The sequence below is a fragment of the Gigantopelta aegis genome, chromosome 4 (assembly GCF_016097555.1).
Source record: "Gigantopelta aegis isolate Gae_Host chromosome 4, Gae_host_genome, whole genome shotgun sequence".
NCBI lineage: Eukaryota > Metazoa > Mollusca > Gastropoda > Neomphalida > Peltospiridae > Gigantopelta > Gigantopelta aegis.
Window position 1 is genome coordinate 108,038,746 of NC_054702.1, and position 16,571 is coordinate 108,055,316.

At 33.5% G+C, this 16,571-nt stretch overlaps 1 protein-coding gene across 2 annotated transcripts in view; it reads left to right on the plus strand.

Annotated features, from left to right (window-relative positions):
- LOC121371706 (equilibrative nucleoside transporter 3-like) overlaps nucleotides 1-15,916 on the plus strand; it is a 42,634-nt gene extending 26,718 nt beyond the window's left edge. For both annotated transcript variants that reach the window (XM_041497797.1, XM_041497798.1), the window contains 10 exons: nucleotides 700-794; nucleotides 1,979-2,029; nucleotides 3,942-4,027; nucleotides 6,704-6,850; nucleotides 8,392-8,422; nucleotides 8,718-8,803; nucleotides 9,921-10,035; nucleotides 11,203-11,288; nucleotides 13,573-13,775; nucleotides 14,695-15,916. In XM_041497797.1, coding sequence (XP_041353731.1) covers nucleotides 700-794; nucleotides 1,979-2,029; nucleotides 3,942-4,027; nucleotides 6,704-6,850; nucleotides 8,392-8,422; nucleotides 8,718-8,803; nucleotides 9,921-10,035; nucleotides 11,203-11,288; nucleotides 13,573-13,775; nucleotides 14,695-14,806 — 1,012 coding nt within the window. In that variant the 3' untranslated portion in view covers nucleotides 14,807-15,916. The remainder of the gene's footprint in view (nucleotides 1-699; nucleotides 795-1,978; nucleotides 2,030-3,941; nucleotides 4,028-6,703; nucleotides 6,851-8,391; nucleotides 8,423-8,717; nucleotides 8,804-9,920; nucleotides 10,036-11,202; nucleotides 11,289-13,572; nucleotides 13,776-14,694) is intronic.
- The last annotated feature ends 655 nt before the right edge of the window (nucleotides 15,917-16,571 follow it).

Sequence of the window (16,571 nt, forward strand, 5' to 3'; positions counted from 1 at the left end):
CATTCACACATTGCTGGTGCAAATTAATTTGGTGTCCTTTACAGAGACAAAACGGGTTATGAAAAAGGAAACAGGTTACCTGAATTTATTTTTGTGTAGTCGATAAATGGGTTAGGCAGATTTTCAAATCTGAGAGGCCTGTGACTATAGTGTTAGTCTTTTCATTATCTGCTTCAACAACAGATTAAATAGACAGTTGGTCATTCTTAAAACACTCTGATGAATTAAATTCAGAGACTCTTTTCTTATTGAACTGACAAATTAAAAAGACATGTTTTGTTAACATTGATAAATGGACAATGGCAGGGCTTCAACTTAGCAGTGGCACTGACAGCAATTGACATAGATGTGATATGAATTGACATAGATGTGATATGAATTGACATAGATGTGATATAAGTTGACATAGGTCAGGGACTTTACCGATGGCATCATTTTCTAATTAATTTGGGGGGGTTTTGCCACAGAATAAAGGTTATAGCTGTTGATAATGCTTGGTTTTTAATTTTCTGTTTATTTCTTGCAAAAGTTACCCTGTTTAAAATTACTCCTACTTGCCATTGATGAGCAAGGGCAAAAACTTTTAAAGATTGCCAAATGTAATACATTTTGAAGTTTGAGCCCTGCAATGGTTTTGCAAAGTTAATTATTTTTTAACTTGATTAAGTGTACTAAATACTTTTTTATATTTTTTATTAGGATACCACTAAAAGTGCGAATGATTGCTTCACTGTGTCTTGTAATCTGTTTGTTTGGACTCACAAGTGTGCTTGTTAAACTCGACTCTAATAACTGTAAGTACTGATCTGTACAACACTGAAAACATATAACATACTATAATCATTTAGGGGATAACTATGTTGTATTTGACCATTTGCGAATGTTCATACTGGTTTTACAGGTGCAAATTGAGTTTTACCGGCAACGTGGAGCGGAGATGGTAAAACAGGTATTTGTTGGCTGTAAAACCAGCATGAACGTCCGCAAATGGTCAAATACAACATAGTTATCCCCATTCTAGTTCAATAAATGCATTTTCTTTTCGGAATGAAGGCAGCGTTAACAAAAACCTGATCACTACTATTGTGTTTCAAGTCATCTGCCTTATAAAATAATTTTAGCACAAGCATATTAAAAAAATATGTTTTTACATGTAATATAACTGCTGCTCCTAATATCATTTTTGTATTTTATTGTTTTATACAACTACACCAACCATTATTACCAATTTCATTCATCCCAAATACTCATCACAATTCATAATTCGGCATAGTTGCTGTTATGTACTTCCGCATTCCTGTCAGCATCACACTCATGACATCACACAAACATTTATAAACAGCATTTACGTCATAAAATTTAGAGGAGCACGCATTTTGCTTCAGTTTTGTATTGGTATTTTAAAAGTCAGTATGTCCAACTAAACAGCAAGAAGTAGTGTATGAATATGTAAATAGACTCTTGGGGATTTAATTAGCCAATAAAATTTTGTGTTCTATGCAGAGTGAATTAGGATGTTTGTGGGGTGATCAGTGAACTGCTAATTTTCATTCCTGGGTCAGGCTATGTTAGGTGGAAACAAGTGACTGTGTTATTACAGGTAACATAATTACAATTAGTTGGGGAAATATAAAATATTTTGATAATTATGTCTGTATGTGTTTCTGATTTACTGAAGCTGATTAAATTTTAGGTATTTAGAATCATAATAATCATATTTAATTTTAGTATTACTTATATTCAGTTTGTAGATATTGCAAGAAATCTTATGACCATGATTTTGGGAATACCTTCTTTAGAAGCAGTGTGTGAACTATGCTTATGGTTAGTGGTTATTTCAGATTGTGCCTTAGGCATTAGATTTTGTTAGTAAAATGTACATATCTGCCTATGCCTGCCTCTTTTTTCAAACTGATGTTCTAATGTATTCATGTAGACTAAAACATTATTCCCTTATGATATTTATTTTTACTTGCAGGGCAGAAAACATTTTTCATTGTCACCATTGCTTCTGCAGCTGTGATAAATGGTAAGATTTTATTATGTCTCCATGTTGGATGACTATAACTCGGCCAAATTGTTCATTATCTATGGTTCAACAGTTCAGTAATATGTGTAAATGTCATTGTAATATGGTTATTTTAACCAGGTCTGATTGTATATGCAGGCTTTGTGCCAGAAAATAATCTGAGGGTACATAATAAAAACAAAACTGATCATAGTGTCCCTACTAGGTGGATATGGGTTTGAAATCTTTTCAAATTACACACTGCATTTCATGTACTTTGACACATTTTTAAACAACAGTTCTTTCTAAAAATATTATAAAATTGTATCCATCAATTTCAACAATTTTAGGGTACTTAATTTTACCCTTTGGCAGATTAATAGAGGTATAGATAAGGCTATTCCAACCCGAAGGACAAAATGTTTTTTGTGAGGGCCGAGATGTACCTCACAACGGTGATTGATTCTTTTTCTTGCCCATTTAATTACAGTAACTAAACATTAATTTTGTAAGCTACGTATGGTTTGTTTATTGTAGAGTCCAACTTATGCAACGACATAAAAAATCCAACAGCTTAATAAATATAAAGTTGAAAATATTAATTAAATATTTTTAAAACAATGATACAACGTGAAATGGCAAACAGAATTTTGAAAACCATGACTTATGACGTCAGTCGTCATAAAACATGAGTTATGATGTCACGTGTATTTAGAAATCGTCTACCCCTCGGATTGGACAGATTTATCCTGCCCAAGGGTCAGACAGGGTCGGATAGATTTATCCTTCTCAAGGGTCAGACAGATTTTTCTAGCACCGTGCAAAAGCTGGATAACCCTGTCCAGTGGGCAAGAACACCTTTTCCAACACAATTAAATTAAAACCAGGAAGTAATTTGGACCTTCAGCTATTTTTAAAGTTGTATGCAAGTATTAGAGATACATGTACAAAAACATTAAATGCAATATACACTGAATAACAAAAGGAATGCATATATTTTATTATTGTGTTTTGTCATGATAAAATTAATTTGGTAAATACACTATGAAAATGGGCCTAAAGTGTTCATCAGATATCATTCATTTTAAGAGACAAAAACTAATTGGGTTCAAACAGAATATGTTTAAATAAATTAAAGAAAACTAATCAATATTTTCATTTCTTTTGTTGTTCAGTGTACAGTTGATTTTAATACTTGCATATAACAATGTGAGTGATAATGAATCTAGCAATATATTTTTTATGGTTTTAGAAATAAATTAGCTTTGTGGAAATACATTTTAATTTGTTTAATTATGAAGCAGTTACTAGTATAGGTTTATTATAGGGAGAACTGCTAACCTAAGATACTCAATATTATAAGTATAAGTAAAGAAATGCATGTTTATTATAGGGAGAACTGCTATCCTAAGAGACTCAATATTATAAATAAAATTAAAGAAATGCATGTTTATTATAGGGAGAACTGCTATCCTAAGACCGGCCTCGGTGGCTTCATGGTTAGGCCATTGGTCTACAGGCTGGTAGGTACTGGGTTCAGATCCCAGTCAAGCCATGGGATTTTTAATCTATATACCGACTCCAAAACCTGAGTGAGTGCTCCACAAGGCTCAGTGGGTAGGTGTAAACCACTTGCACCGACCAGTGATCCATAACTGGTTCAACAAAGGCCATGGTTTGTGCTGTCCTGCCTGTGGGAAGCACAAATAAAAGATCCCTTGCTGCCTGTCATAAAAGAGTAGCCTATGTGGCAGCAGCAGGTTTCCTCTAAATGACGGTGTCAGAATGACCATATGTTTGACGTCCAATAGCCAATGATAAGATAAAAAATCAATGTGCTCTAGTGGCGTCGTTAAATAAAACAAACTTTACTTTGCTATTCTAAGAGGCTCAATATTACAAATATAAGTAAAGAAATACATGTTTATTATAGGGGGAACTGCTATCCTGACAGGCTCAATATTTGGATTTTCTTGTCGTTTTCCAAGATCTTACACACAGGCGTGTATGATGGGTCAGGTAAGTGGGCTTTACATTCTTAGTTTACTCACTTGGAAAGTTTTTATGCTAATATTAATGTGTAACAAAAACCTATTTTATGAATTGGCCCTGCCATTCTGAAATTCCATTCTACATGTATATTAAATGCATGGTAGAATTAAGCTGATAAGATGTAAGAAAGAATCCTATCAAATATAAAAAGCACAGAATAATATATTTAGTGTATACTTGACTGTATTTGGCTTATATATTATTATATTGACTCGTGTCACTGCTTTAATCTTGCTTCTTTTACTAACACTGTCAATTTAAGATGGCTTAGAGTTTGACATTGTTTTAACATTATTGCACAAGCTAATTATATAATATGATATTTTACAATTTATTTGTTTGTAATACAGGGGTGGGACATAGCCCAGTGGTAAAGTGTTCCCCGTCAGTGGGCCCATTGGGCTATTTCTCGCTCCAGCCAGTGCACCACGACATATCAAAGGCTGTGGTATGTGTTATCCTGTCTGTGGGATGGTGCATATGAAAGATCCCTTGCTGCTAATCGAAAAGAGTAGCCCAGGAAATGGCTACAGCGGGTTTCCTCTCTCTTTATCTGTGTGGTCCTTAGCCATATGTCCGACACCATATAACCGTAAATAAAATGTGTTGAGTTCGTCGTTAAATAAAAGATTTCCATCCTTGTTTGTAATATTTGGTGAATTACATTACCCTAAAGATTAACACTAATTAAAAAAGAAGATATTATTTGTTATCTTTTCTTATTTACATTGAAAATGAATGCTAACATAATTTAAGGCCTGGTGCAAATAAGACTCAATTTTCTTGTCTCCAGTATATTTCGGCTTCTGAAAATGACTATTAATGTGATATTGATGGTTCTTTGTTGTCAATTAATTTGTATGTACCCAATTGATATATGTTTCAAATTTCAGACAAATCACACTAATGAAATAAAGATACCAAGCAACAAAGTTGACAAAACCTATGAAAAATGGCAACGTTTTGCGTGACAAGCATATTTTATAAAAACTACAATTATGTGCAAATTAAAATAACACACTTCCTTAAGTGAATATGATATATGCTTACATAGAGTAATTACCGCAAAATTTGTAATCCAAAAATCAATGAAATCGGTCACTAAATAAGATTCCTGCGGTACATTTTCGAAAATTAAGTAATTGTCTCCAAAAAAACCTTTTGTCCCATTTTACTTGTTTCTGCATGAATAGAAATTAAGATAAATAATTTATTTGTGCCTAATATGAGTATTTTCATAACAAATGTAGTGATAATGTAAATAACTAGTGTAGTTTATCCTTTTTATGCTTGTCACACACTCCTCATATCCCTTGGTAGCATGTAACACCTGTCCCAACCATAATGGTGGTGGTTCTTCCTTATATATTGTTGTGTAGAATACTATATAGTTACACTATTCATCCAATTCTCTTGCACACATTTCCTTAACCTATTATTATTATTTTCTCTTACAGTGGGCTTAATTCTCAAAGACAGTTCCAGACTAAGGACCCAAAACTAGTGGTGTCCCAACCATAACGCTTCTGTCCCAACCATAACGGCAACAATATAGATTATATTTTAGCAATAATATCACTTTACAGGTCTCTAAAAGTTATGAAATTTAATAGCAGTGAATGTTTCAAACATGTTTTTATGTCACAATATTTTTTACTCGATCATAATATTGATAATGGTGTCTGAATTGTGTTGAATCACAGAAAATATTTCATTCAAAGAAATTTATTACTATATAATACCGGTATTGTATAATAAGTTATAGGACCTAAACGATGCAAATAATACACGTATTTGCTACAAAATGTGGATTGTGAACACTTCCTTTGAAGCTACAGTTGAAATAACACTTCTATGATCACATTTATGTGAGTTTTTAAGAAGCTAAGATTGTTTTAAATGATTATCATATGAATGTATTTTATGTTTTTATGATAACAGTAATAAAATGTCAACTATTAAATGTTAATTTGTTCAAATTGCTATTGTAAAGCATGTGTCCCAACCATAATGGTGAAATCCTATTCAGAGTGAAATATTCAAGAGCTTATATTCATGCACTTACAAGAGGTATTATAGTTAAGTAAGCATGTCCAGAATTATAGATAAGACATTTTTACTAATCTAAATATGTGCCTTGTTATTTTTTGTAAAAATTCCATAATTCCAGTTTCTGACAATACATATAATTTTCTATGTAAAATGTCAATATTTTTTTTATCAGCAACCATTTATAGATGTATAGATGTTTATAAAATTGCATTAGGTCCATGCCAACATATCAACACTAAAAAACCTTGAAGATAATAAATAAAACTTGTATTATTAACTGGTCAGAATATTACAATGAAATTATGAAAAGGTGTCCATTGTATTCAAAATAGATACAAATTTTCCTAGTTGTATACAACTTAGCCACAAAATTTATTTTTGTCATCAAAATATATACTAATCCCCTGTTGAAATTGTTGAAAATCGGACTATTTGTTAAAGTTGAATTTTTGGTCAAATGTCACACTTTGCACCAGGCCTTAACAAAATATTACCAATGTTATCATAATTGTACAATTATAACTTACTATTTCAGTAATTGAATTAGTAACCACTGGGGTTTAAAATATACTTATTTTTGTTTTCTTTTAGGCCATTGGAGGGACCTTCGCAGCTGTAGCTGGCATTCTGGCTTTAGCTGGAGGATCTTCAGTGATTGATAGTGCATTCGGATATTTTTTAACTGCTACAGTTATTAGTGTTGTCAGTTTGCTTGCATATATATTGTTATATTATCTGGTGAGTTTCCTCTGATTTTCAGTTTTCATCTAAGCCACTTGCTGATATTTCATTTCAACTTATTTTCATGCAGCTATCCAATTAAGGTTCAAGCACACTGTCCTGGACACACACCTCAGCTATCTGGGCTGTCTGCCCAGGACAGTGGATTAGTGGTTACTGAGAGAGAAGTCGGTATAATGTTTTTACACAGGTCTACACATTGAGCCGTTAAACTCTCTGAGTGGGAGCCGGTATCAGGCTGCAAACCCAGTACCTACCAGCCTTAGTTGCGATTACTCAGCCACGACACCACCGAGGCCAGTAATTGAAACAGAAACAACTTGTTAATGTTGTTCTCATTTGTTTATGGATTGTTCAAATACCATAGACTGACAATTTTGTAACTGTCGAGAAAGTGTACCAACTTGACAACTTCTGGATTGGTTGATTGTTGTGAACAGTTTTTTATTGTCCATATGGTTTAACATAACCGAGTTAATAATAATCATACAAAGCGCACATTTAATAACAAGTGTAATGACATTTGAAATATGACATCATTTTGTCGTCGTCTTCTAGTTGTGGCTGGAACATTTTGAGTTGGGTCTTGTTGTTCATAAAGAAAACAACAATAATAATATGGATAATAAAGAAATTATTACACTCGTGTGTGAGTCGTACTGATTTTACAAAATTCTTGTCGGGATTCATGTATTACCCTCTCTCTCGCTCGGGCAATACAACAATCCCGACACTGGTTTCGTAAAATCAGTACGACACACAATCTTGTAAAATAATCTCTATTTCTCACAGACCTGATCTGTGTGTGTCTGTGTTGGAAATGTACTTTAGTTTAACACCCAGTAGCCAATGTATTTTTCACGCTGGGGTGGCATTAAACATTTATTCTGTGTTGGAAGCAACAGTGGATTAACAAATGCCAGTGTTGCTGTTAATTGCTGTTTTTATAAAAGTCTGTACATTATCTTTTGGACATAAATAGCAGTGTTAAGTAATTTTAACCTTAGAAGGTAAACTTAAAATACGGTAAAACTAAATTTTATTATGTTTACATTAATATTCTGGGATGTAATCGTCTTGTGTCAAGTCTTATCTTTCAGTTTTATCAAACACAAATGCATGTGCACATATAAAAATAACAAAGGATTTTTCCACTACAGTATACTTCCTGGGATATTTTTAAGGTGTTTGGTCAGTTAATTCATTTCAATTATTAGCTATTTCTTGTTCCAACCAGTGCCTCACAACTGGTGTAATAAAGGTTGTGGTATGTACTGTCTTGTACATATGATGATGCATATAAAAGATCCCTTGTTGCTGATTGAAAAGAGTAGCCCATGGAGTGCTGACAGCAGGTTTCCTCTAATTATCTGTATGGTCCTTAACCATATGTCCAATGCCATATAATCATAGTTAAAAAGTGTTTAGTGCATTGTTAAATAAAACACTACTTTATTTTTTTCAATACAATACTTATTAATGGATGATGGTAATTGTTTGATATATTCAGTATTAATTTCTTTGGTTTTCTATTTCAGCCATTTTCAAAATATCACATGACTGAAGTAGGTATGTACATTATAATTCAGATCAGATAATTTTATAGTTTGCATTCATGATCGTATTATGTTTTTACTTTTCTTGTTATAAAACTATTCCAGACCATTTATGTAAATTTATTTAAGCAACAAGATAATTAAAATAGTTTATTGTATTACAGACATTAGATTTATTCTTTCACATTAGAACTTTATTTGATTGTTTTGGGTGTAGGTTTTTTGCCAAAAGAAGTGTCTTCCTGCCCTAACTTCTGCAGAAAGACATTATATGAAATCTTTATTTTGACATCTCAGTCTACTTTCAGTTTCAGGTGTAAAAAGTATAAATAATGATGAGTCTCATACTGTGCCTCAGGGACATTGTGAATTTTATGGAGAAATTATTAAGCAGGTAAGACCTTTCCTTTCGATTCAAACTAATAGTAATAAATCACTTACAGATTCAGACATCTGGTCACAAAAATGAAAAGCCTACGAGACAGGGGCGGGGGGGGGGGGGGGGGGGGGGGGGGAGCAACTGCCTAGTTCTGGAGCAAAAACTCAAATTCTGGAAAAATTATACAGATATTCATGCAAAATGTGCTATCCTGAGACCTTTTTGCCAAGTATTTCCACCATTTTACCCTCAAAATTAGATGTAATCCATGTTAAAATACATAGTAATTCATTTACAACCCTATACAGCATTTTGGTAGTAATGTTAATATGAATAACTGTGATGCAGATTCGGGCATTTTCATTTAATTCGGGCAAAAGCCTACCTGCCCCCTTACAAAAATGGGAGCCTGTAAGCCTGACAACAATGATACAGTATTACTGAGGAATAAATATATACTGATAGAAAAAATAAGAGAACACTTGGCAATATAGGCTATGTTTAATTCACTACTAGTGTTTTAATATCTATATATCATACAAAGATGGGTGGGATTTAATGCTGGTCATATGGGATTGAATGTCAGTAACTCAATTAATGTCTGACACTATGATTCAGTCATTAGAATTATTACATACTCTAAATTGTGTTTTATAAAATATACTCGACTAAGTATTTTAATTTCTTTTTGTTTTGTTACCTGTGACACAGTTTGGAAAGTTACATTTATAAGTCATTTATTAAATCGAATGACATCACCTCACATTTTTTGGTATTAATATCATGATTGAATTAGTTTTAGTATCTACAGTATATAGACAGAATGCAATTGGTTTGAATATTGAATTAAATGAAGGTTTGATTGATTGACTGACATGATATCTATCACTAAGAATATAACCTTATAATCAACTCTTACAATTAAGTGTATTTTGTTTTTCAAGATTTCTTTTATTGAGCAGCTTCCACTGTTACTTAGTGTTCTCAGTGACATTTGTTCTGTTTGCAGATTTGGAAACAAAGTGTCAGTGTTTGTATTGTATTTACCATCACACTGGCATGCTTTCCGGCAGCGAGTGCTTCCATTAGATCTGTTACTTAGTGTTTTCAGTGACGTTTGTTCTGTTTGCAGATTTGGAAGCAAGGTGTCTGTGTGTGTATTGTATTTACCATCACACTGGCATGCTTCCCTGCAGTGAGTGCTTCCATTAGATCTGTTACTTATGTCAAAGGAGACAGCTGGACAGGTAATTACAGTGCAGTGTTGATATTTTTAAAGCTATCATGGCACTACAATATCATAAAACTGTCATAGGCTATGGCATGTGTCATAGTATTACATATAAAATAGTGATCGCACAGAGTTCCTGAAAGTTTTCATGGGATTCTTCCCGCACGCTCTGTATTTTTGCAGGATTTTACAAAGTTAGGCACAAATGTTGCAATTCCATGCCCTAGATGCAACTCTGTAGTAACATCATAGCTTTTGATGGTTTTACGATGCTGAGATAGCTTTGAAAATATGTGGCCTGGATTTTATTGACTTGAGAGTAATACTACATTTTTGGTGATGTATTATGGGTTATATTACAGTACCACTAGCTAGTTGGTCAGACTCTTAGTTGTAGTATGAGCAGACTAGCTCAGTGCTAGATCAATACTGGAACACTTTGGAGAGAAGTTGGTGGAACATATTTAACATAAGGAGAAGCTTGTCTTATTATTCTTCTACCGGTCCAACCAGAGGGAACTAAGGCTTTGTGTCCATCCACCTGTCTTATTTCTCGTTCCAGCCAGTGTACCACGACTGGTATATCAAAGGCTGTGGAATGTGCTATCCTGTCTGTGGGATGGCGCATATAAAAGAACCCTTGCTGCTAATCGAAAAGAGTAGCCCATGAAGTGGTGACAGCGGGTTTCCTCTTTCAATATCTGTGTGGTCCTTAACTATATGGTCCTTAACTATATGTCTGACGCCATATAACTGTAAATAAAATGTGTCGAGTGCGTCATTAAATAAAACATTTCCCTCCTTCCATCCACCTGTCTGTTCGTCCATCTGTCTGTCTGTCCCACATATTGTTTTTCAGACCTTTTTGTTCATAATGCCTCAAGATATGAAAATTTTAGTATCTCTTTATTATATTATTATTATTACAGATCAAGTTTGACTTTCATTAGGATTGGCCCATTTTTGACAGAGTTTTGGCCCTTGAACTTAGGAGATATACAATGTTGTTGGGTCCAGTAGTGGACATGTCTTGATTTAGCAGTTCTCTCAGCAGAATGCTTGTTAACTATACTTGAAAACCCTAATGGATAATGTATGTTTGTTGCTTGATATATACATTTTATTGATTTGTGGTTGATATTGTTTTGTTTATTCATTCATTCATTTCACTCACTGATTTCAGATAAATATTTTACCCCTGTCATATGCTTCCTGTTATTTAACCTTGGAGACTGGGTAGGAAGGACTGCAACATCGTGGATCAGTTTGGTAAGTATCTAGTATATCATCATCTTTACTCACCTGCTAATGCTACATGTATTTAGTTATTCAGCAGTAGATACTCTGTTTAATCACTAAGGCTTAAAGGGACACACCCTAGTTACGTTTATTTGTTAACCATTATGGCATTGTTTTTCGCTATTAAACCCCATTTTTCACAAATAAAATTGCACTTTACTTACATTTTATTATTTAGAATACACATTTCCATTCACCTGAAGTGCTTTTTGGTAATCCTGATGTTTGTAAAACCACGAAATGCATTTTTTACATTTTTTCACAAAATGTGTTGTCGAGAAAAAACCGTTAAGCAAGCGAGGTCCAATCTATTTTTAATGTCACAGATGTTGGTATATCACGTGACCGTTATCATTTTGGTTCGGTTTGTTTTCTCGTGCACGGTTCGCGCAATCAACATCCGATTTTTTGTTGTTCATTTGTGAGATTTTTCTTCACAGTTCGTGAACATTTTCAGTAACAATAAAGTTCAGACAAGTAAGTGTCTCAATACAAAACGTTACAAACCCTTAAAACCAATAATTTTGCTAAGCATTACGATATCTGGAGAGGGGATACAACCAGGACAGAACAGTTGGAACATGTCCAGGAGAGGTGAAACGAACGCACCCCAAGTCTGTGAAATTTGTCGTGACGTAGGCATTGTTGTGCTTCTACCGGTGACATCAGAATACTAACTTTCAAAATTATTTCAAGCAATTGGGACATGGGTATTCCCATGGTATTTATCGATATAAAACCTGCTTTTTCACTCCATTTGATAAAAACGTGATCTAAGTGTGTTACAGGTTTGTAGATTAACCAAATTATAATTTATTTTCGCTGGATGGAACTAGGGTGTGCGGCTTTAAGAACAAGTAGCTTACATAAATTTAGATTCTGTACAGGTTTGATAGTGGTGCTTTGGTTGCTTACAGTTTTGAATTGTGAGTTGAGATCATGAGCAGCCCACATGACTAAGATTTTAGTTTTAACACAAAATCAGTTTGCTCGGTAAAATTGCTAGTTTGATTACAGATGACAAAGAATTTGAAAATAACACTGAAGTTGAATAGATTTCAGGAGCTAATGTATATTAATTTTTCTGTGAAATTGTTCTCTAGTTAGAAGACAGGCAGTGATTTCAAGATTACTGCAGCCAACACTGCTGCCTACTTTTCATGTTTAAAGTCGTACACCTCACGCTCAGTAGATACAGCCGCATACATTTCTCAGTTTAGCTCATTTGGTTGAATGCTCGCTTGAGATTCTTGCGTTGCAGGACTGAATAACCTCAGTGGATCCATTCAAGAGTTTGGGGTTTTTTCTCATTCCATCCAGTGCACCACAAATGGTCAAAGGCTTTGTGCTTTGCCTGTCTGTGGGAAAGTATATAAAAGATCCCTTGCTGCATTAGGGAAAATGTAGCAGGTTTCCTCTGATGACTATGTGTCAGAATCATCAAATGTTTGACATCCAATAGCTGATGATTAATTAATCAATGTTCTCTAGTGGTGTCGTTAAACAAAACAAACTTAACATTTCTCAAACAGCCCCCTATTTTCAAAGATTTATAATGAACACCCTGACAGCCATTTTTTGCAACTATTACTGCCACTACTGCTGCCTATTGTTCATGCTTGCAGTTATAAAAAACCTCTGCATTCAGTAGATATAGCCACCTACTTTTTATCAAACAGCTTCTTACTTTCAAAGATAATGAACACCCAATGTACATTAATAATAAACTATATTGGACATTCAAATGCATTGGGAATTCTCACATACGTTATTTACCATTGAAGTAGTGGGGAGGGGGTAGGACCATTTTTGACTCATCTATATGAAGTAAAAAGGTAAGATATAGATATTAATTTTCCCACAACAGCCCTTGGATCAGTTTCTCACAAACTGTAAGTCTTAAGTCAGTGAAACATGGTTTATAGTTGAATCTGTGAATATTAAGCACAGGAAGAAAATGGTTTATTTAATGACACACTCAACACATTTTATTTACGGTTATATGGTGTCGGACATATGATGAAGGACCATATAGATACTGAGAGAGGAAACCCACTGTCGCCACTTCATGGACTACTACTTTCGATTAGCAGCAATGGTTCTTTTATATGCACCATCCCACAGACAGCACAGCACATACCACGGCCTTTAATATACCAGTCGTGGTGCACTGGCTGGATATTAAGCACAGAGCACCAAAGTTTATGATAAGCGAGACATTTAATTCTGCAAAATTCTTTTCTTACTTTTTCAGCCAAGTGACCGCCATTCATACATTATGTTGCTGCTGTGTTGTCTTAGAGTGGCCTTTATTCCTTTACTCATGTTCTGCAATGCTGAACCTCGCAGTCACCTAAATGTGGTTTTCGATCATGACGCGTGGCCCATTACATTCATCTTACTTCTGGGCCTCACGAATGGATATTTTGGAACCAGGGTTATGATATATGCTCCACAGTAAGTAATTATATTCATCTTCTTAAATTAATGTTATTTCTCTAAGTATGAGGTGAGCTCACTTATCTTAAATCATTTACAAAATGTTTTACAGATAAACTAGAAAAATAAGAATGGAAAATTGTCCAAGAAAATGTCTTTTAAAATCTAGTCTTCAGCTGATGAACTAAGCTGAATCGAAATTTGAAGGAAACTGTTTGAGAAAATACAATGTGATAGTGATAACCAAAAAATATTTTCAAAGCCAGGTACTTTTGTTCATAACAATTACATGTGCATGTTTTAAAATATATCATTTAAAACTGTCCAAAGACTGTTGCACAAACAGGATAAATATCAGTAATCATTTTAAATCTATCAAAATTGAAGGATACATTGTCAGAGATTTTATTTTATGAGAATTGCTGGTGCAAATTAAAACAAAACCATGTATCATTAAAAAAAACAAATCTTGAGAATAGATTGGTACAAAATAAAATAAAAGTGAACCTTAGTTCATGACTCGTCTTATTAAAAACAAATTTATCAGTAAGTTTCTCTTCAGTTATATATGCTTAACTATTATAATAAAATGCTAAATACAGTGTGTGTGTGTGTGTGTGTGTGTCAGTGTGCATATGTTTGTGCCTGTGCATCATGTATACAGTGAAATCCTTATTCGTGGGCTTAAATTTTCGCTGTTTTGCTCAAAAACACATTTCATTGGATATTCATGGATCGAAAATGTAATACCATAAATTTGTATTATATATATACATGTATTTTATTATTGTTGTGTTCTTAAATTCATTGACTTCCTTAATCCACGAATTGCAAAGAAACTAAACTGTCGTGAACAAAAGTGATTTCACAGTATGTGTTTAATAAGGTTTTTCTTTATACATGGCAGATGATACCCAAACTGAGGTTCTATTTTCAGACGGGTTACATGGGGTCAAGCAGAGGCTGCTGGTGTGATAATGGCGTTCATGTTGACTTTGGGGCTGGCACTTGGTTCAGGCTTATCCTTTCTGATAGTCAAGCTGCTCTGATTTTAGGCATCTCTGTGTAGACATCATTTCACTGAACAGGCATGGTGCTTTTATTCAAAATTTTAAACAAACTATCTAAACAAGGACTAAACAACTCTACATTTACAACAGCCAACCAGGATCTAAGGTTGACAATAGTCACTTTTCGCACCGTTGTTTTGGCTTCATACGTATTAAATACAACATATCTTGCAATTGGTAATGCTGTGGAGTTTTTAATTTTCCATGGCACCTTTTTTGCTATGGACTATATTTGATTTGATAGGTAGGCAAGACATTTATGTATGCAGAATTCTGGTTTTTAATTGCAAGATTTTCTTTATTCACATTCGGGTGCATTAGTAATTTTCAAAAAATAAAGAATTCAATTATAGTAATTCTAAAAATGGAAGCATCATGTACCCAGTTTGTTGTAGGGAGATGCAAAGTTACGTCATGGGAATACTGACCAGTGTTATTCAAAATCAAATTTGGCTATAAAATAAAAAACCCAGTCTACTTGTCTGTTAAAATTGTTCTGAGTTTTATATTAAGCAGACAACGCTGTTTACATGTCATTATGTGTTTATTTTTTATAATTTTAGACAAAAATAATAACTTTTAGAAGATGTGGGGGGAGAGGGGAGTACCTTTTGTAAAATATATCTTATACAAAAACCTTTGGATATGTTATATGTATTGAGTACAAAGCCAAAACAATGGAGAGAAAAGTGACAGCTGTCGACTTTAATTACTTGTCAAACACTGACAGACGTTTTACTGTTTACCTGTGTGCTTCATTGATGCTAGATATCCAGTCTTGAAACATGGTGCAATATTATTGTATTTTGTCTTATTTTACTATGAAGTGACTGAGGTGTATGTATGCTCGTGTACAGTGATAGTAATTTGTAACCTTGACCTACTGAGTTATTTTATAATTGTTTTTAAACAAATGTAAATTAACTGATCCCAATTACTCTGATTATAATATGTCTACTCTTAGCTTTTTAACATTTTAATGATATAACCTGTGAGTACTGCTATAGCCAATATATATTCATTGACATTGTGCACAATAAAGATTATTATTGCGATTTTGTTACAGAATAATAAATAATTATTGTTCGTTTTATTAGTTTGTATTTTTTCTATGTAAAGAAAAGACCTACTCAGAACAAATAAAAAAGAATAAATATTAAATATGAACAGTCAACGGGGGTGTTTCAGATTAATTAAAGCAATCCACATAATACCAAAAATTTATTAAATTAATATATTTATTTTATATTTATTACTTTACTATTTTCCAGAGTAGTATGTCCACACATGTTGAATGCTTTTGCACCTACAATATCCATTATTTTTTAAAATAAAAATTGTCTTTCAAACAGTCTTTGAAAGTGAAACTAATCAGTCAGTGACTAAAAATATGGAAATTTATCTAGTCATCAAATCTTGGCAATACATAGTGATTGCAGGATAAACAGACAGAGCCTTCAATTAATGCAGACAGTTGTAGACATGGAATGATTTTTGTTTGGCTGGTTATCAATGTCAAAAGCTATGGTGTGTGCTATCCTGTTTGTGGGATGTGCATGTAAAAAATGCCTGGATAATAATGGGGAAAATATAACAGGTTTCCTTTCTAAGACTAATGTTAAAAATTACCAAATGATTTACATCCAATAGCTGACAATTAATAAATCAATGTGCTCCAGTGATGTCCTTAAATAAATCAAACTTTTTAACTTTAGCTGCTCATCAATGTATATTTATACGAATG